This window comes from Cheilinus undulatus, linkage group 4 (assembly GCF_018320785.1).
Source record: "Cheilinus undulatus linkage group 4, ASM1832078v1, whole genome shotgun sequence".
NCBI lineage: Eukaryota > Metazoa > Chordata > Actinopteri > Labriformes > Labridae > Cheilinus > Cheilinus undulatus.
This window is the reverse complement of record NC_054868.1, coordinates 54,071,280-54,093,666: the sequence shown is the minus strand read 5'-3', so window position 1 is coordinate 54,093,666 and position 22,387 is coordinate 54,071,280. Positions and strand designations below refer to the sequence as shown.

At 36.1% G+C, this 22,387-nt stretch overlaps 1 protein-coding gene across 1 annotated transcript; it reads left to right on the top strand.

The window, feature by feature from the left end:
• Nucleotides 1-5,369: 5,369 nt before the first annotated feature.
• Nucleotides 5,370-21,790, top strand: LOC121508562 (homeobox protein OTX1 B-like). Its single transcript, XM_041785495.1, has 4 exons — nucleotides 5,370-5,622; nucleotides 16,139-16,334; nucleotides 16,916-17,067; nucleotides 20,398-21,790. Exons 2-4 carry the CDS (start codon nucleotides 16,238-16,240, stop codon nucleotides 21,199-21,201), a joined length of 1,053 nt encoding a protein of 350 aa, XP_041641429.1. The 5' UTR covers nucleotides 5,370-5,622; nucleotides 16,139-16,237; the 3' UTR covers nucleotides 21,202-21,790.
• Nucleotides 21,791-22,387: the final 597 nt, after the last annotated feature.

Genomic DNA, 22,387 nt, shown 5'->3' with positions numbered 1-22,387 from the left:
TTCAGCAGTTGCCCCTGGAAGTCTTGGAAAGGTAGAAGGTGAAAAAAATGCAGTTTTTTCCCAGTAAGACAATGAATCAAAACGTCTTTCTGTCTGTGTATATAACAGGTATCCATAGCAAGTTCCTTTTTCTGCTGAGCCCCTGTCATTATATTTGATTCCCCCAAAGGTCCTTACTGTTTTTCAAAATAAAAGCTTCTATCCAAACAGGAAGTCCATCTAGCCTTTAAGACGTTCCAAAAAAACAATTGGAACAAGAGCGGTAAAAAAATTAAAAACAGTGAATTCTGAAGACATGTCAAACAGGAAATTAGTCATGATTAATTATAGAAATTCTTAGAATAACTACAGTTTTTAAAGTTGAATGTTTTAATGTTCTTTCTGACTGTTTTTTTTATCTCATTATTTTACGTGGCAGAGACAGATTTCCTCTCATGGTAAGATAAAGAACAGAGCTGAAGTTACTATATTATTGTTGTTATCTTTAATTTTGATGTGTTTCCACTACTCCGTCACATATTTGTGTTTTGTCTTCTACTTCCTGTTGTGTGGTCTGACGTGTTTGATGGGAGTGTCTGTACTTTGGCCCAGTTATTAACTTGTCAACTTTTTCCACGACTGTAAGAAATCAAATCTGGTGCAGATAATCAGACAGAGCTGCATGTTGGAGCAGATTTTCACGCTGCCTGCAGGGAGGAATACGGCGTCATATTTTGACCTGAGCTTCACCTCAGTCATCTTATTCAACGTTTCTGTGCAGTTTGAAGTGTTTTTGACATCAATGATGTCTACTTTCACTGGAGAACTTCTCTGGGAGAGTGTTTTACTTCTACTTCTACACAGCCTCTGGTACTGAGTGAAATTTAGAATATGGTAAAAAAAAAGAGGGGGTGAAAATGTCTGTTAACTCCAGTCATTAGCACAGAATCAACAATCATCCAAAGTTCCCTTTTGCATTTTGCACAACGATCATATTTACCTTTAAAACTTTGGGTGAACTTTCAGAGAAATATTTTAACCTTTAGCAGCAGTTTCTCTTTGAAGTCAATCTCAATCAAAGTTACTTCACATTAACCTGATGTTCTGGTACTTTTCCACCAGCCATGATCTTTGGGAGGTTTTAAACAAAAATAATTCACCACACAGTCTTCAGTCTAAACAGGAGGCTGCTTAGTTTGAGATTTTCTTACCTTTTAGCTCCAGCAGAGAACAGTCTCTTCATCGAGGCTCCTCATCAGAGTTTCCTCTCATAGCAGAAGTCTGTGTCCCCGTCTCTTCCCTCCTCACCTGCAGAGCAACACTTTCCCTGCAGCCTTCATCTAAAACTCTGCTGTCTGCTGATGTAAAGTTCTGCCCTGCTCACCGTCTGCAGGCTCGGCCCTGTGTACGAGTGGCTGGAACCTCCTGACAACATGAGATTTTCTGCATCATGCTTTCAATAAGCGCCGACAACAGCCAGGAGAAGGAAGTAAGGAAGTCTCTCCACCCCCCCACCAGCACCACCATCACCACACTACATGCACACTCATTCTGGGCCCTTAAGGCCGCCTGATCCCGGGATTTACCAGCTTAGCTTTAGGAAAATTCTCCTGAAGTTTGGGATTAGAGACAGAAACCCTCAACACCAGAAACAATGAGCTCTGATATCCTGATACTTGTGATCAATCCCTGACGGCTTTGTCAGCATCTGCTGCAGACATTACTGAAAACGCAGGGGACAGAACAACAACAACAACAACAACAAAAACAACAAAAACAACAACAACAAATAACAACAACAACAACAACAACAAATAACAACAACAACAAATAACAACAACAACAACAAAAACAACAACAACAAATAACAACAACAACAAATAACAACAACAACAACAAAAACAACAACAACAAATAACAACAACAACAACAACAACAAATAACAACAACAACAAAAACAACAACAACAAATAACAACAACAACAACAAAAACAACAACAACAAATAACAACAACAACAACAACAACAAAAACAACAACAACAACAACAACAAATAACAACAACAACAAAAACAACAACAACAAATAACAACAACGACAAAAACAACAACAACAAATAACAACAACAACAACAAATAACAACAACAACAAAAACAACAAAAACAACAACAACAACAAAAACAACAACAACAACAACAACAAATAACAACAACAACAAAAACAACAACAACAAATAACAACAACGACAAAAACAACAACAACAAATAACAACAACAACAAATAACAACAAAAACAACAAAAACAACAACAACAAATAACAACAACAACAACAACAACAACAACAAAAACAACAAAAACAACAACAACAAATAACAACAACAACAACAACAACAAATAACAACAACAACAACAAAAACAACAACAACAAATAACAACAACGACAAAAACAACAACAACAAATAACAACAACAACAACAACAACAAATAACAACAACAACAAAAACAACAACAACAAATAACAACAACAACAACAACAACAACAAATAACAACAACAACAACAAATAACAACAACAACAAATAACAACAACAACAACAAAAAAAACAACAACAAATAACAACAACAAATAACAACAACAACAACAAATAACAACAACAACAAATAACAACAACAACAACAAAAACAACAACAACAAATAACAACAAGATCAACAACAGCAACAACAAAAACAACAACAACAAATAACAACAACAACAACAAAAACAACAACAACAAATAAAAACAACAACAAATAACAACAACAACAACAAATAACAACAAGATCAACAACAGCAACAACAAAAACAACAACAACAAATAACAACAACAACAACAAAAACAACAACAACAAATAACAACAACAACAAATAACAACAACAAGATCAACAACAACAATAAAACAACAACAACACAATAACAAACAACAAGATCAAAAACAACTGAACAACAACAGCAAATAACAATAACAAGATCAACAACAACAAAAAACAACCACATCAACAACAACAAAAACAACAACGACAACACAATAACAAACAACAAGATCAAAAACAACTGCACAACAACAACAACAACAACCAGATCAACAACAAACAACAAAATCAACAACAACCACAACAGCACAACAACAATGACAACACAATAACAAACAACAAGATCAACAACAACAACAGCACAACAACAAAAACTATGACAACACAATAATCAATAACAAGATCAACAACAACAAACCACAAGGTCAACAACATCAGTACACCACCACCACCATCAACAACAACCAGATCAACAACAACAAACAACAAGGTCAACAACATCAGTACACCACCACCATCAACAACAACCAGGTCAACAACAACAAGCAACAAAGTCAACAACATCAGTACACCACCACCACCAACAACAAGATCAACAACAACAACAACAGAACAACAACAACTATGACAACACAATAACCAACAACCAGATCAACAACAACAACAACCAGATCAACAACAGTACAATACCACCAACAACAAAAACATCAACAGTAACAAAACAACAACAAACAACCAGATCAACAACAACAGTACACCACCACCACCACCAACAACAACAACAAAAACAACCCAACAAACAAGATCAACAACAACAACAGCACAACAACACCACCAACAAGAACAGCAACAACAAGAACAACAACAGCACAACAACACCTAGATAGACAACAACAAACAACCAGATCAACAACAACAGTACACCACCACCACCACCACCAACAACAAAAACAACCCAACAAACAAGATCAACAACAACAACAGCACAACAACACCACCAACAAGAACAGCAACAACAAAAACAACAACAGCACAATGGCACCTAGATAGACAACAACAAACAACCAGATCAAACAAAAAGATCAACAACATCAACACCAACACAACACTAACAACAACAACAGCAATAAACATTATCAACAACAACACAAGGAAGAACACAAGAAACCACACAAAAACAACACAACAAACAACACTAACAACATCAACAGCAATAAACATCAACAACAACACAAGGAAGAACACAAGAAACCACACAACACCACCACCAACAAAAAACACAAGGAGAAAAACAAGAAACTACACAATGACAACATAAACAACAACAAGATCAACAACAACAACAACACAATGACAACACAAAAATAAAACAATCAACAACTTAAGAAAAAACACAAGCAACATTTTAGTTTGTTTTATTTACTCATCTTTTGTGACTATGCTAGCTAATCTGGCTTGTTCTGGGCTACCTACAGCCCCTAACAAACTTTGTAGCTTGTTTTAAAGCTGTTATTTTTTATCCTATTATTGTGAGGAGCTGACCATGTCAGGGCCTACACTAAAGCTTTTTTTTTTATCATCAACAAATAAATTGTTGTCAGAACTGAAACTACTGATCTGGTTCATGGGTCATACTAAAGATCGTTAGAGCCAGTACATTTATTTATCTTTTTTTAGACCCAATTTTTTCCCCAGTTCTAATAGAAAATACCTGGACTCTGACTAGGATAGAAGGGGAAAAGTCAGAAAACCGATTTTGAAATCAGAATTCTGTAAGGGAGAAAAATGTAATTTTTTTTTTACTCATGAAAACCCCAGAATTGTTTGTTTTAACCCCAGAATTTCGAGTTTAATCTCAGTGTGACTTTAAAACCAGCTTGATTTTTTAAAAAGTATAACATTTTTCCCACTGGCCCTGATTGTCTTCCACAGGGTTGTTTGTGCCATTTTTGTGTTATTTAGGGACCAGTCTCCAAAATTCTTTTAAATTTCCAGAAACAAATAAAAAGTATGCAGCAATGTTAAATACGCAGATGAGTCCATTTTAACCACATGCTGGGCCTGCTGGCAGCTTTTTTTTTATCATTATTATTTTTACAGTAATGTAAGTTTGTTTTAGGTTTGATGCTAACACTTTAGCTAACTATTCTGATCAAAGAGGCAGAATAAGACGGCTCATTTATGGAGTTTTAATCACTAACAGGACTGGTTCACCTCATTCTGAGCTTAAACACATAAAACAAATAATCCAGACTCATTAATCGTGTAGTTAATCGCCCATATTAACGTTTAGTTTTTTAAAATAACGCTGTTTAAATGAACCGTTCCTAGCGGGAACGGAGGTTTGAGTCTGTCGAACTTTTCTGACATCAAAGCTCCATTCCTGTCACGTTCCACTCCAAAGAGGGCGGGTGTTTTGGCACTCGGCTCGCCGTCTGATTGGCCGTTTGGATCGCTGACGAGGCTACGGAGCGCCGCGATTGGCTCAGAGGACGGAGACCCCGCGTGCTTCCTTGACTCATAGAGGCGCGGGCCTCGGAGACGAGCATCAATCTCCATCCGTCAACACGGGAAGGAACAACATACGGTTAATATTTTTATTTTTTAGAGCCTTCAGGGGTGAAATGTTGACTCTATAGTCCTGACAGAGACTTAACCTGCGCCAGGAAGAGCTCAGCCTGATTTATTCCGCCACAGAGACCCACTCCCTCTCCTCCATGTGGATATTTGACAACTTTGGATCGGGTCTTTGACATTTGACTGGATTGTTTTTGGGAACGGAACCGAGACGAGGTGAGAAAACTCCGAGAGAAGACTGAATTTAATTTATTCACTCACTGATCCAGATCAGCTGTATTTAAGCAGAGACTGTCTTTAGTAATCAATCACTCAATCAAACTTTATTTACACAGCACCTTTTTGACAAACTCAGTGGCAGTTTAAAGTGCTTTACAAGAAAGCGAAAAAAGTGGCCGAAGAAACGGAAGTATTTTAAAAATGCTTACCAAAATAATAGTATTAAATAAAGGATTTATAGTAAGAGATAAAAAAGACAATAAATAAAAGATAAAAAAAGAACCAACTGACACAAGAAAACTTCGTAAATATAGTAAACAAGGGTAGAAAAAAAAGATCCAAAAATTAACTATGACGGAAAAAATAGATGTAGATGGTTAAACCTTATTTTAGTCATTAAAATTCAAATTTAAAAGTAGAAAAGACGGACGCTATTGTTAAAAATTAATAAACGAATAATTACTGTAAATTTACGATTTAGCATACAAAATTAAAGCAGATTTTAAGATTGTGTTTAAAGTTCTCTAACAGTCCAGAAATAATAATTAGGGCTACTTTAAGAAAATAAAGCATGTTATTAGACTTATAGCTTATTTGTGGTATTATTTTACGTTTTAAATGTGGCCTATCTATTTGGTATTTTACGATAAATTAATTTTAATATAAATAAAAATATCTGCTTCGGAGTTTTAAAATGCTTCGGCCTGTAAAAGATTTGTTTAAAAACGTAACCATGACACGTCTTTACGATAAAAAGAGATTCAGAACGGAGTTTTATTGCCAAATATGTTTTTACAGGAAAGAAATCTGAGTTGGTTTTTGGTGCATCAACAAATAATAGAATAAAAAAAAAAAAAAAAGAACTGGATAGAAACGTAAGTAGGTTAAAGGAAATTAAAGCATAGAAATAAAAGTAGAAAATAGAGTTGTGAGGGGAATGAGAAAACCAAAATTCTTACATATTTGTTGACATGAAAAAATCGCTATTTTTTTTTTTTTTTTTTTAAATTTTTATTTAATTATCCTAGTTTTATGTTTACCTATGTACCCCCCCTCCGGCTGATAAGAGCCCCTCTGCTAATTGCCGTCCTGTAGATCTAATCTAAATTGTAATGGAGTTGATTTGCACACAGTTTGCACCCATTTACATTGCGTGATTTGCGCTCCTTCCTGCGGCTATGGAAATGAGACAATCTTTATTTAAAAGTGTTAACGCCTCAGCTGAGGTCCAGCAGGAGGCCCGCGGACCTTTTCAGCACGCAACCAGCCGCTGTTATAGTCCCAAATGTGGGCATTTACCTGCAGATGGATTATGGAAATTCTTACCTAAATACACAGCCCTGCTCTGAAAACATCCTGTTAACAGTTTATTATTATTAATTCTGATAATGAAGCTGCAGACGAGCTTTATTCAGAGAGACTCACAGCGTTAAAAACAACTTTATCACATTAAAAGACGTGAAAGTTGAATGTGTGTGTGCAGAAGGCCTAGACGTTCAGTCCTGTTCTGTCCTCCCTACATAAAGGCAAATAAAGCCAAAAAAACAGGAATAAAAAATAAAAGAAACAGCAGAAAGAAAAGGCCGGACCAGTTTGTGGAGCTCTGCAGGAATTGAAAGTCAAATAAAAGCTGCATGACTTTAAAAAAATCAAACATAAATGTAGCTTTATTTCTTTATTTAACCTTGTTTGATCTTGCACCCTCATCTACTGTATTTATAGGTGTGTTTTTCAGACTTTAAAGCTGACCTCAGTATTACAGGGTGATTTAAAATCAGAATTAAAAATACAAAACACATCAAGACAAGCTTCTTTATACACACAGAGTAAGAGTTAAAGTTAAAAACAGATATTTATGATTTTAAGAGCAGTAAAAGTTGTCAAAGATACCCGAGAAACAAAGAACACTCAAAAAGAAATAAAACAGCATAGAATAAATATGATGGTAGATAAAAACACAGTTAAATAAATAAAACAGTCCCATTTGTTCTCACACATTCTAACATATATTTAAGTATTTAACAGTGAAGGCCTCGTGTGTATTAAAGCACCTATATGTCCACACAAAGCAGAACATTCATCATTTTATTTTAATTTGTTGCTGCAGACTCAACGCGTTTCTAACCAAATCAAAGCTTTAACACGGGTATTTAACCCCTAAAAGCCTGTTGTATCATATTTGATACTTACTTTTATGACACCTCTATCTAATCAATATGATCAATAAATTACTAAAAAACTGTTGAATACGATCTAATAAATGATAAAAATGCCCTCAAGTGGATTATCAGTTACCAAAAACACCTAATGAATCAAATTAGATAGAATATGTTAAACTGTATGAAATTTAGTATTTTTTGTATTTTCGTAGAAAGTGAAATCAACATTTCAGTTACAATAAAATAAATTTTTCTGACTATAATTTGTGTTTTCAGGCTTTCGTGGGTTAAAGTTTCTCGCAGCAAAACCAGCTGCAGAGAAACAGCGAAGACGTGAACCACAGGCCGGCTTATGCAGCGACTTAAAAAAGAAAGAAAGACTCTGTAAAATAAATAAAGATATACAAACACCTGCTGTAAATTTAACCCCTTGTATTTGGATGTAAAATGACTCAATTTAGCAGAAACTTTTTTAAATGTGTGGCTGCAGATTAAAAGTTTTCCTAACTTTAAAACAGGATTGAGGAAGATGTGAGGGGAGAGTTTCCTTAAGAGGAACTCTGCGGTACGACTCTACACTCGATCCCTGAGCAAACCAAACACGTATGTTTGCATTTAATATGTTCATGTCGAGATCTGATCCGGACTGGAACGGTAACCCTCTGGTCCTCTACCACAGTCCTCAGGTCAGAGCTCCCGCTGCCCTACGGCGCAGATATTTAAGTCTTCTTAGTGCACAAAGAGCTGCAGGAAGATTTAAAGACAATACCTTTATTTTAACAGCATGTAAATATAAATGTAAGGCAACGCATTATTAATAAAAAACCTGTGGTTTTATTCTGATAAGAGGGTCAAAGATGGCGATAGATATGGCCGATATAACAGACGAGCAGTGTTAACTTTGGCAGCTATTTTTAGTTTTAGTCTTTAAATGAAATGCATTTTAGTTTTAGTCACATTTTAGTCATTTCTACCCTTTTTAGTTTTAGTCTAGTTTTAGTCCATTAAAGTCCTCACATTTTAGTCTTTACTTTTAGTCCAAGCATTTATTTTCTTGTCTAAATCTGGTACCAAATCATGGTAGTGTGTTCTCTGTCAAACCTGGGGTCCCTGCTTTCTACAGCTGAGAGGCAGAATAGAAACAGATGTGTTGTTTTTGACAGATTTACCCACAGTGGAGAAATATCACAGATTTTGAGTGTCTGACGAAAACTTCATTAAATTTTAGTCTAGTTTTAGTCACCTTGATGAAAACTAAACTCAGTTTTTGTCAGTTTTAGTCATCACAGATCTATTTTTGTTAGTCTAGTTTAAGTCATGAAAAAAAAGGCAGTCTACGAACATTTTCATCATAGTTTTAGTCGACAAAATAACACTGCAGACGAGATTAAAAAGAATCACAGATGAGGATTTATTTTACCCGGGATTAGAAAAGATGCCGTAAATTCAGGATTAAGTTAGCCTCAGTTATCTTTAGATTAAAGGGTTAACAGTAGAAAAGAGGGAGAGTTACTGATGGGAACATCCTGCAGAGATAAGAGGCTGAAACGGCTCCGTTTAACCATGACTTAATTCATTAATGAGTTTGTTAATTTTAATGACTTAATTAATTAAGTGATGACTTCATTAATTAAATAATGACTTAATGAGAACATAATGGACACTTTATCGATAACAGAACAAAAATGGTGAAACAGAGAAACCTTTCCATTAGAATATAATGTTGTTTTTAACTGCTATCATGTTGACAGTTTTAGCTAGGGCTGGGCAACACAGCACATTTTTAGATGTTTCAGTAAAAACCAGACAAAGTAGAAGAATATTGTTTATGTCCATATAATTTATAGAAAATAAAGATATCTGTGGGTTAATGCTCACTGTGAAGATAGTTTTCAATAAGAATCACTATCAGTAAAAAAAAGTATCGATTTGAATTGTTCCGTGTGTATCATTTATATTCTTCGAAAAAAATAAACAACAGAGCAACAAAAATCAAACTCCTAGACTCCCAGACATCCAATTAATTGTTGTCAGTTCTTAAAAATCACAGGGAGACTCCTGTTCACTGTTGAAACTGTGCAAAAACATTGTCAACATTTCTGAATGTTCATGTTATTAAAATGTTCTTTTCTCTTCATAAATGTGCCATTATTTTATTTTCACCCTGGTTTTTAACTAGAAGAGAGAACGTTTCATTATGTTGCCCTTGCTCCTTGACAATTTTATCCACTTTTCTAAATGTTGCCAACATGTTTGTGCAATTTGAACTGTGGTTAGGAGTTTGTCTGATAACAAAGAACAGTGTATTCACATTTATAGGCGTGTTTAGGACTTCTTTCTGTTAAAAGAGAGGCTTTCTCTCACTCTCACTTTCACAAATGTTGCCAACATATTTGCACAATTCTAACAGCACTCTAGGTCTTTGGTTTGTAGGATTAAAGATCATGATGGTTGGTCTTTTTGATTCCACAATCATTCAAATATTGATGATTTGATCATTTAAGAAGAAATTACTAAAAATCAAAATCAAAGTCCCACAGACCCATTGGACAATTTTTAATCATCAAAAAATGCTGCAAAATTGTTGCATGATGTCAAAATTGCACAAAAAATGGACAGCTTTTGTCCTCACTGTGAGTTTGAAAAATTAACAAATCTGTTTTAATGATCAGTAGAATCAGAACAGACAGAAACTCTACTTTTAACCACAGAGGAGAAAAATTGCACAAATCTGTTGGCAACATTTCCATATGTATGGGACTGTTGTATCATCTTTAACGCTGTGTTTGAATGTTAAACGATTTAGATCGATAGTGGGGTAAAAGCAGACAGCAGTGAGGACTAGAGAGAGAGTACTGTCAGAATTGCACAAATGTGTTGGCAACATTTGGAAAAGTGGGCGGAGCTATAGAGGAGGAAGGGTTCTGTAAATGTCTGATTGTAGTTCATGAAGTTTGTGTTCCTTTTAAAATAACCGATCATTAAAATAACAGATCTGATCATCTGGAAACGTGTTTTTTAGAGAAGACTGTAAAAAGAAAACTGTTGAACCAACTTAAGAAAACTGCTTCTACTGGAAACAGACAGTTCTCTACAAGTTAACGACCTTCTCTCGTTAACTTCACTTTAAAAGCTTTTTACTAATTGAAGCATTTTTGAGGTTGGTCCAATAATTTCTTTTGGCCAGTGTACTGACCATATCAGACTTTCTACACTCCAAACAGAAAACCAGGGGAAACTAAAAACCCATGATGCTTCAGGAGGTGATGAGGACCTGAATGAACTCACATTAAGCTGCAGAAAGGAAACCTGAGCTGGATGAACTGAAATCAGTCGCTTTTTAACACTTGAAAAACTTTTTTGTGAAAACCTTTTTACAGATTTTTTTGTAAGTGTTCAAAGTTTATGTGTTTTTTTAGTGTTCAGAGTTGATGTTTTTTTAGTGTTCAGAGTTGATGTTTTTTTTAGTGTTCAGAGTTGATGTTTTTTTAGTGTTCAGAGTTGATGTTTTTTTTAGTGTTCAGTGTTGGTGTTTTTTTTTTTAGTGTTCAGTGTTGGTGTTTTTTTTTTTAGTGTTCAGGGTTGATGTTTTTTTCAGTGTTCAGAGTTGATGTTTTTTAGTTTTCAGAGTTGATGTTTTTTTAGTGTTCAGAGTTGATGGTTTTTTTAGTGTTCAGTGTTGGTGTTTTTTTTTTTAGTGTTCAGTGTTGGTGTTTTTTTTTTTAGTGTTCAGGGTTGATGTTTTTTTCAGTGTTCAGAGTTGATGTTTTTTAGTTTTCAGAGTTGATGTTTTTTTCAGTGTTCAGGGTTGATGTTTTTTTTAGTGTTCAGAGTTGATGTGTTTTTTTAGTGTTCAGAGTTGGTGTTTTTTTTTAGTGTTCAGGGTTGATGGTTTTTTTAGTGTTCAGTGTTGGTGTTTTTTTTTTTAGTGTTCAGTGTTGGTGTTTTTTTTTTTTAGTGTTCAGGGTTGATGTTTTTTTCAGTGTTCAGAGTTGATGTTTTTTAGTTTTCAGAGTTGATGTTTTTTTTAGTGTTCAGGGTTGATGGTTTTTTTAGTGTTCAGTGTTGGTGTTTTTTTTTTTAGTGTTCAGTGTTGGTGTTTTTTTTTTTAGTGTTCAGGGTTGATGTTTTTTTCAGTGTTCAGGGTTGATGTTTTTTTCAGTGTTCAGGGTTGGTGTGTTTTTTTTAGTGTTCAGGGTTGGTGTGTTTTTTTTTAGTGTTCAGAGTTGATGTTTTTTTTAGTGTTCAGGGTTGGTGTTTTTTTTTAGTGTTCAGGGTTGGTGTTTTTTTTAGTGTTCAGGGTTGGTGTTTTTTTTAGTGTTCAGGGTTGGTGTTTTTTTTAGTGTTCAGAGTTGGTGTTTTTTTTAAGTGTTCAGGGTTGGTGTTTTTTTTAGTGTTCAGGGTTGGTGTTTTTTTTTAGTGTTCAGAGTTGATGTTTTTTTTATTGTTCAGGGTTGGTGTTTTTTTTTAGTGTTGTGGGTTGGTGTTTTTTTTTAGTGTTCAGGGTTGGTGTTTTTTTTAGTGTTCAGGGTTGGTTTTTTTTTTAGTGTTCAGAGTTGGTGTTTTTTTTAAGTGTTCAGGGTTGGTGTTTTTTTTAGTGTTCAGGGTTGGTGTTTTTTTTTAAGTGTTCAGGGTTGGTGTTTTTTTTAGTGTTCAGGGTTGGTGGTTTTTTTTTTTAGTGTTCAGAGTTGGTGTTTTTTTTAGTGTTCAGGGTTGGTGTTTTTTTTTAGTTTTCAGGGTTGGGGTTTTTTTTTAGTGTTCAGAGTTGATGTTTTTTAGTTTTCAGAGTTGATGTTTTTTTCAGTGTTCAGGGTTGATGTTTTTTTTAGTGTTCAGAGTTGATGTGTTTTTTTAGTGTTCAGAGTTGGTGTTTTTTTTTAGTGTTCAGGGTTGATGGTTTTTTTAGTGTTCAGTGTTGGTGTTTTTTTTTTTAGTGTTCAGTGTTGGTGTTTTTTTTTTTAGTGTTCAGGGTTGATGTTTTTTTCAGTGTTCAGAGTTGATGTTTTTTAGTTTTCAGAGTTGATGTTTTTTTTTAGTGTTCAGGGTTGATGGTTTTTTTAGTGTTCAGTGTTGGTGTTTTTTTTTTTAGTGTTCAGTGTTGGTGTTTTTTTTTTTAGTGTTCAGGGTTGATGTTTTTTTCAGTGTTCAGGGTTGATGTTTTTTTCAGTGTTCAGGGTTGGTGTGTTTTTTTTAGTGTTCAGGGTTGGTGTTTTTTTTTTTAGTGTTCAGGGTTGATGTTTTTTTCAGTGTTCAGGGTTGATGTTTTTTTCAGTGTTCAGGGTTGGTGTGTTTTTTTTAGTGTTCAGGGTTGGTGTGTTTTTTTTTAGTGTTCAGAGTTGATGTTTTTTTTAGTGTTCAGGGTTGGTGTTTTTTTTTAGTGTTCAGGGTTGGTGTTTTTTTTAGTGTTCAGGGTTGGTGTTTTTTTTAGTGTTCAGGGTTGGTGTTTTTTTTAGTGTTCAGAGTTGGTGTTTTTTTTAAGTGTTCAGGGTTGGTGTTTTTTTTAGTGTTCAGGGTTGGTGTTTTTTTTTAGTGTTCAGAGTTGATGTTTTTTTTAGTGTTCAGGGTTGGTGTTTTTTTTTAGTGTTCAGGGTTGGTGTTTTTTTTAGTGTTCAGGGTTGGTGTTTTTTTTAGTGTTCAGGGTTGGTGTTTTTTTTAGTGTTCAGAGTTGGTGTTTTTTTTAAGTGTTCAGGGTTGGTGTTTTTTTTAGTGTTCAGGGTTGGTGTTTTTTTTAGTGTTCAGGGTTGGTGTTTTTTTTAGTGTTCAGGGTTGGTGTTTTTTTTTTAGTGTTCAGAGTTGGTGTTTTTTTTTAGCGTTCAGGGTTGGTGTTTTTTTTTTTAGTGTTCAGGGTTGGTGTTTTTTTTTTTAGTTTTCAGGGTTGGGTTTTTTTTTTTAGTGTTCAGGGTTGGTGTTTTTTTTTTTAGTTTTCAGGGTTGGGTTTTTTTTTTTAGTGTTCAGGGTTGGTGTTTTTTTTAGTGTTCAGGGTTGGTGTTTTTTTTAGTGTTCAGGGTTGGTTTTTTTTTAGTTGTCATGGTTGGTGTTTTTTTTTTTTGTTTTCAGGGTTGGGGTTTTTTTTTAGTGTTCAGGGTTGGTGTTTTTTTTTTTATTTTTGATGGTTGGGTTTTTTTTTTAGTGTTATGGGTTGGTTTTTTTTTAGTTTTGTGGGTTGGTGTTTTTTTTTTTTTTTTTCAGGGTTGGTGTTTTTTTTAGTGTTCAGGGTTGGTGTTTTTTTTAGTGTTCAGGGTTGGTGTTTTTTTTTTTAGTTTTCAGGGTTGGTGTTTTTTTTTTTAGTTTTCAGGGTTGGGGTTTTTTTTTAGTGTTCAGGGTTGGTGTTTTTTTTTTTAGTTTTCAGGGTTGGGGTTTTTTTTTAGTGTTCAGGGTTGGTGTTTTTTTAGTGTTCAGGGTTGGTGTTTTTTTAGCGTTCAGGGTTGGTGTTTTTTTTAGTGTTCAGGGTTGGTGTTTTTTTTTAGTGTTCAGGGTTGGTGTTTTTTTAGTGTTCAGGGTTGGTGTTTTTTTTTTTATGTGTTCAGGGTTGGTGTTTTTTTTAGTGTTCAGGGTTGGTGTTTTTTTTTTTAAAGTGTTTCGTGTTGGTGTGTTTTTTTTTTAGTGTTTAGGGTTGATGTTTTTTTTAGTGTTCAGGGTTTGTGTTTTTTTTTTTTAGTGTCCAGGGTTGATTTTTTTTTTTAGTGTTCAGGGTTGGTGTTTTTTTTTAGCGTTCAGGGTTGGTGTTTTTTTTAGTGTTCAGGGTTGGTGTTTTTTTTTAGCATTCAGGGTTGGTGTTTTTTTAAGTGTTCAGGGTTGGTGTTTTTTTAGTGTTCAGGGTTGGTGTTTTTTTTTTTTATGTGTTCAGGGTTGGTGTTTTTTTTAGTGTTCAGGGTTGGTGTTTTTTTTTAGTGTTCAGGGTTGGTGTTTTTTTAGTGTTCAGGGTTGGTGTTTTTTTTTTAATGTGTTCAGGGTTGGTGTTTTTTTTAGTGTTCAGGGTTGGTGTTTTTTTTTAGTGTTCAGGGTTGGTGTTTTTTTTAGTGTTCAGGGTTGGTGTTTTTTTTTAGTGTTCAGGGTTGGTGTTTTTTTTAGTTGGTGTTGGTGTTTCTCTGGTGTTGATATTTTTAGTTTTCTTCTACAGACTCCAGATATCTGAACGTTCAGATAAAGACTTGTGTGTTTTTGCTCCGTGCTGCCCGGCCCTAGAATGGTCCAGATTTCCTCAGACTCCTCCAGTCTGTGATGTTATCAGAGAAACCGGTCCGCTTTTACCTCACAACAACAAAACCCATAATTTAGAGCACAAAAGAGAGAAGCTCTGAGGGTTCTGGTGGTCTCTGGTGGTTTCTGAGGGTTTTGGTGGTTTCTGAGGGTTCTGGTGGTCTCTGGTGGTTTCTGAGGGTTCTGGTGGTCTCTGAGGGTTCTGGTGGTCTCTGGTGGTTTCTGAGGGTTTTGGTGGTTTCTGAGGGTTCTGGTGGTCTCTGAGGGTTCTGCAGTCTGATTGGTCCATTGTCCTCTCCAGGTTCTGGTTTTTGGTGCAGTTCCAGATCCGGTCCCAGTATTGTTATGAGTCGTTGCTAAAGTCTAGATCAGCCTCTCTACCGTCACATTTAGTTGATTTTTTACCTGGACCTGAAAGTCTCTGGACTGTTTTCGAGGCCTCTGATTGGTCAGATCTGAAGGTCGAACCTCCAGCTGGGACCCTGTCTTCACCAGAACCCTCTGGAATAAATCTAAAGTCTGTAAATCCTCCCAGAATCCTCCTGGTGAAAGTTTAAATGCTTACACAGAAGCTTGATTAAGCCTGTTTCATTAAACCAGGGTAGTTTGATCTCATGTTCTTGGTCCTAAAAAGTCTGAATTATTTTTGTCGGTTGAATTAAAGTTCTCGTGTCCAAACGGCCTCAACGTAAAAATCTAAACGTTTTCATTCTGGTCCTCAGGCCTCAGATGGGTCAGGTATCCAGTCAGGACTGTGGTGAAGGTTTAGATCTAAAAGTGGATTTATCCGGACAGTTTCATTAAAAAAGAGAGAATGATGCTCCAGGATCCTCCGGAGGGCCACAGAGATCTCCACGGCAGTCCGGCACAGTCCCGACACCTGAGACCCGGGAGGCTTCAGGGTTTAACTCTGCAGAGTCCTAGATCATGTCTGAGTCTTTAATGTTGTCTCAGCCGTAGAGGACTCTCTCTGATGGACTACAGGACTTTATTTCAGTTCTTCTGTGCGCAGAGATCAGACCAGATCCAGGGGGGTGAAGTGAAGTCTTGGTCTACTTTAAAAGTTTTAGCTGGATGTTTCCATGACTGTGGCTTTATTCTGCATGTTGTCTTTAAGAAGTAACCGGACATAACCGCGCTGTTTCCTCCCGCAGGATCAGGACCAGGATCAGGACCAGGACCAGGCCTACAGCGGGGATCGGAGCTCCTAACACCGGCAGAGCAGCTCGCCTGTGCCCGTCCAGCCTCCCAGCATGATGTCTTATCTGAAACAGGCCCCGTACGGCATGAACGCGCTGGGCCTGAGCGGGGCCACCATGGACCTGCTGCACCCGTCTGTGGGCTACCCGGGTACGACCACGTCCTGAGAACCTGCTAGAACCAGAGAACCACAGAAACACGAGCGACAACTGTCAAAATAATCAAAACCAACGAACACAGAATAAAAGTACTGAGAACTGCTAAGATGATGATCAAATCCGGTTCAGTCTGGTTTTGGTTAAACTGGTTCCCTCAGTGTTTCCATCTCTCTCGTTTTTTTTCATGGTAAATTAAAAATGTCAGAAACGCTGCTGTAGTGAAATGAACAGAAGAAGGCGCCTCTGAGTGGAACTAGAAGAATCTCCAGGTTTCCTCCTGCAGGCCAACTGTTGATTTTCTTCTATCGGATGGAAAAAACAATCTTTGGTTTTTAATCCTCAATAATCTAGAAAGGTTACATTTAGGGACACCTCTGAGGGTGCTGAATTCATCTTCAGAGGAAATGAGGCGTAATGACGTAGATTGAAGTTGTGGTCTCATGGAGACTTTTACGCACGGCATTTCCCGCGCACCTGCAGCACATAAAGTCTATTTTCTGGCTGTTTTCTGACCTTAAATTACCACAGAAAAGTTTAAATAAAATCTTTGAATAATTTTTTTTTTTCTTCTAGGTAACCCTCGGAAGCAGCGTCGCGAGCGCACCACTTTTACGCGCACGCAGCTGGACATCCTGGAGTCTCTCTTCGCCAAAACGCGCTACCCGGACATCTTCATGAGGGAGGAGGTGGCTCTGAAGATCAACCTGCCCGAGTCCCGAGTCCAGGTGCGATTAACAGGATTATTTAATGTGTGTGTGTGTGTGTGGGGGGGGGGGGGGGGGGCCCAGAGGGCCGCGAAATAAGACGATTAGAACAACTTTATACAGACAGAGCAGACTAACTACAGGTTTGAATTAAACAGAATTTATTTTAATAGAATTCTTTCTTAAAGACTTGAATATTGAAGTCAAATGTGCTTTTAAATCTTAAAAACCAAATCAGGATAAGTTTCAGGCTGTTTCCTTCAAAGTTTTTAAATCTGTAGATCATTTTAAAAATAAAATTCTACATGACTGGAGTCTGCAGAAACTTTTACAAGACAAAGCAATAAAATGTTTAAAGTGCATTAAACATCAGACACCCAGGGATAATACAAGAGCAATAATGGAACTGAGAATCAACTCTGGCAATTTTATTTATTGATTTTAAGTAAGGGGATTTATTCTATTTCTAATACCAAAATGTTCATTATTACATTTTTTTATAAATTCAAATCTACAAGTGCTCAGAATAAATCCAGGAATCAGCATTCTGTCTGTGAACTGGATGAGAACAGAATATCAGTTAGAGATAAAGTTAGACTAAAGTTCCAGTCTTTACATTTATTCAAACAGCCACATAACTCTGTTTCAGCTCTGCTATAATAACCCTGGAATCACACAACACTCCCCAAATCACACCTTCATCATCATCATAAAGCTCATCTAGGACCACTTTAGAGGCCTTTCCTCAAAGATTTTAACCTGCAGAGTATTTTTAAAATGACAATTACCAATACATCACTCAATATAAATAATAATAATAATAATAATAATAATGATAATAATAATGATTAAATATGACAATTACCATTGCATCACTCAATAAAAACAACAAATAATATAATAATAAAAACAATTTGATAATGAAATAAAAAAATTCCTCTATCATTGCATCACTCAATAAAAGCACAAAAAAATAATAAAATGATAAAATAATAATATATATGATAATAATAATGATCATAATAATTATTTTAATCATGTAAAATAAAAAAGACAATTACTACATCACTCAATAAAAACAAAGTATAATAAATAAAACAAATAAAAAATAATGATAATTATAATGAAATAAAAATGACAATTACCATTGTGTCACTCTATAAAAACAAAACAAAAAATAATATTAATAATGAAATAAAAACGACAATTATCATTGCATCACTCAATAAAACAAAAAATAAAATAATAATAAAATGATGAAATATATTAATTATGATAATAATAATGATCATAATTATTATTAAAATAATATAAAATTAAAAGTATAATTATTACATTACTCAATAAAAACAAATTATAATCAATTAAAACATGAATAAAATAATAATTATAATAATAATAAAAATGTCAATTATCACAACTGCACAGTGCAGAAAGTTACAGGTAAAACAGGTAAAATTGAGAACTGAAAACAGCATTTTTTCTGGAGTGTACATCATAAAAATGTTCGAGCTTGGTATGCATTACATCCTGGAAAAAGAGTAAAATACAAGAATTAAAAAACATGATCAAAATGCAGAAATCAAATCAATAAAGGATTAAATCCAAGTGGAAAACATTCAAACACTCAAAACTTAGCCATGTAAAATTAAATCAGATAAAACCAGGAAAATAAGTCACCAAGCATCCAGCCACAGAGATAGAATCAGAGTAAAAGTTTGAATTAAACTCCAGAGAGCCAGAGAGAACAAGGAGCTTAACCTTTCTAATTGTTTTTATTCTCTCAGACTTTGGGTTTCTCACCCCGGGCCTCGGCTCCATTAGCGCCAGTGTTTGAGGAAAAGTCCAGTTGTTATTGTGAGTCCAGAGGAGAAAGGTGTGATCTCAGGGAGATTTAGCCGGGCGGAGGCTCGGTGCAGCAGCGGCGTTTGATGTGGTCGACGTCTTTAGAAAAGGCTTTTTCAGCTCGGCTCTCTGAGCCTCAGCTCAGCTTAAAGCTGCAATTATGGTGTCTGCAGATCTGCTTCCTGCTGCTGACGCGGCGATTTAACAACAGGAGTAAAACGCAGAAAATATTTTACAAGATCTAAAAATTTTAAGCTTTTACTGAAATAGCTGATAAAAATATTAAATAAAAATCAAAGATAAAAAGATCTCATGGAATGCAAATAATATTCTATGGTTTGCAAAAAAACATAAATGTGCAAATACATTGAAATGAACATAAAGTTATTCAATAACTGTTTAAAAAATAAATACATTTTAAAAAATTATTGTAAAGCAAAAAAATCAAACTTGAAAAAAGTCATGAAAAGTAAAATTATTTTACTAAAAACTAAAATGTTGAAAAAAACAACAACAGAATCTTAACAATTTAGCAGATTTCACAACATGCAATGGTATTAAATAAATGCAACAATTTTCCATAAAAACAGTAACTTTATTAAAGCACAAAGATGTTCTTTTAACACAATATTTAAAAACACAGCAATAATTTGGGAATAAATGCATCTCTATTTGACAAATAATTTCAACTAATGCAAAATTTTATATTCTTCCAAGAATAATAAATAAATGCAACAATATTTATCCCAACAATATTCAATAAAAGCAGTCATATTTTCTTACAGAAACAATATTTTGTTTAAGCAGTAATATATGGGAAAGGCACAAGTATCTAATAAATGCAACAATGTCTGATGAATTCAACAATTTTCAATAAAAGCAACGAAACATTGGAAAACCAACAATATTAAATACAAATACAAGGATCTTAAGTCAGGCAAGAATAATCATTAAATGCAGCAATATTCAATAAAAGATGGGATATTCGGTAAACACAACAATATTTTGTTAAAGCAAAAGTATTGAGTAAAGACAAAAATATTAAATAAATGCATTAATATATGACAAATGTAAAAATTTGTAATGAACACACTGACATCTTATAAAACCAGCAACAAATAAACAAACACATTATTTAATCAATGCACCTTATTTAAAATATGCAAGATTTTACAGTGTAATATTATACAAATATACAAATGTAATATTAAGTCAAGGATAATCAATAAATGCAACAATATTTCTAAATGCACCTGTATTCATTAATGCTACAATATTTTGTAAAAGCAATAATATTGTGCAGAGTGTTTCATAGATGCATTGTTATTTGCTGAATTCAAACATTTTCAATTAACATAAAAATTTGTTATAAAACAACAACATTTGATTAAGAGAAAAGACTGATGATTGTCATGATTTGTAGTAAAGCAAGAATGTGTGATAAATGCAACAAAAGTGACGAATGCAGTTTTTCCTCTGACCTCGGCGTTCCCTTCGTCTCCTCAGGTTTGGTTTAAGAACCGACGAGCGAAGTGTCGGCAACAGCAGCAGAGCAGCAGCAGCAGCGCCGCCAAAGTCAAACCCATGAAGAAGAAGTCCTCCCCTACCAGAGAGAGCACGGGCTCCGAGAGCAGCGGTCAGTTCACGCCGCCGGCCGTGTCCAGCTCCTCCTCCTCCGCCTCCTCCTCTTCATCCTCCTCGTCGTCCTCCTCCATCTCCTCGGGCCTCGGCGGCCCTGGTCTGCTCAGCACATCTACCTCTGTCACCGCCCCGGTGTCGTCCATATGGAGCCCGGCGCCCATCTCCCCAGCACCGGCACCGCCCACGCTAGCTGACCCCGCTGCTCCCACCAGCGCCTCCTGCATGCAGCGCTCTGTTTCGTCTTCCACCGGTAGTGGGACATCATCCTACCCGGTGTCCTACAGCCAGACGGCGGCGGCTTACAGCCAGGGTTACCCAACCTCAGCGTCAGGCTCCTACTTTGGTGGGGTGGAGTGCGGCTCATACCTGGCGCCAATGCACTCCCATCACCACCCACACCATCCGCACCAGCTGAGCCCCATGACGGGCGGCTCCATGTCGGGACACCCGCACCACCACATCGCTCAGACGTCAGGACACCACCACCATCATCACCACCACCCGACGCACCACCACCAGGCGTACAGTGCGCCCGGCCTCGCCTTCAACTCCTCTGAGTGTCTGGATTACAAAGAGCAGACAGCGGCATCAGCGTGGAAACTCAACTTCAACACCGCCGACTGTTTGGACTACAAAGACCAAGCGTCATGGCGCTTCCAAGTGCTGTGACTTCCTGTTTGTCTTCTTCTCTGCTTAAAAAGAAGTTTGTTTTTGTTGTTGGTGGTTTCTTTTTGGAGATTCTTTAACCGTAGAGACGCTTAAACAAAGTTTTATCTGTGAACAGACACAAACAACCCGTCCAGGATTATTTTTCTACTCCAGAACTTTCCAGAAGCCAACATGTTTTCACCTTTTGAACACCTGTGAGCGTTAAACTTCAGGGGAACATGCAGGGCTGTGCAGTTTGGATCCTTTCAGTAATCTATAGCTCATACTCCCACAGCGGCCACGCTCCTGTGGCATCACACTCAGGGTGGGAACCTTTAGTAATTTAAGATCAAAGACAATGTGATGAAAATTCACAGAGTTTGGACCACATTTCAGATCAACAAATGTGTCCGATAACCTGTTAGCTACCCTTAGATTGAAGCTAACGCTGACTGTCCATAGTTGGCAACTTTCCAAAATTTGGCAAAAATAAGGGGGAAAAAACCCCAAACATCTTCAGCTTGCTGAACATTCTGTTCTCCACCTTTGATGATGTCATCCTTTAAAGTTTATAAAACATTCCATCCTCTGCCTTTGATTATGTCATCCTTTAAAGTTGATAAAACATCCCATCCTCTACCTCTGATGATGTCATCCTTAAAAGTTTATAAAACATTCCATCCTCTGCCTTTGATGATGTCATCCATAAAAGTTTATAAAACATTCCATCCTCTGCCTCTGATGACGTCATCCTTTAAAGTTTATAAACACTGATGACGTCATCCTTTAAAGTTTATAAACACTGATGACGTCATCCTTTAAAGTTTATAAACACTGATGACGTCATCCTTTAAAGTTTATAAACATCCCATCTTTGCCTTTGAAGGTTGTGCCATTAAAGCATTGTTGTCCATTTAGGGTTATCTGAATATCGTAGGCTTTTTGTCCTTCCTTTTATTTCAGGGACACATTCATGACCCTCTGGAAGTAGCTCCATGACCCACTTTTGGGTCCTGACCCACCAGTTGAAAACCAGTGCTCTAAAATACAAGATAGTACCTTCGTACTCAGCTAGCCTCTTTGCTAGACTCTGGTCCCCCTTCATCTGGATAGACCACACTAGAAGGTCTGCAGGACTGAGTCTTAGTGATCTTGATCACTTCCACTCCAGATAAATCAGTTTACCTGAGGTAAAAATCTCTGTTTT

Coding starts and splice junctions, on each gene's coding strand:
- LOC121508562 (XM_041785495.1), top strand. CDS start 16,238: ATGATGTCTTATCTGAAACAGGCCCCGTACGGCATGAACGCGCTGGGC. Junction 16,335..16,915: donor CCCGTCTGTGGGCTACCCGG/GTACGACCACGT, acceptor TTTTTCTTCTAG/GTAACCCTCGGAAGCAGCGT. Junction 17,068..20,397: donor TGCCCGAGTCCCGAGTCCAG/GTGCGATTAACA, acceptor TCGTCTCCTCAG/GTTTGGTTTAAGAACCGACG.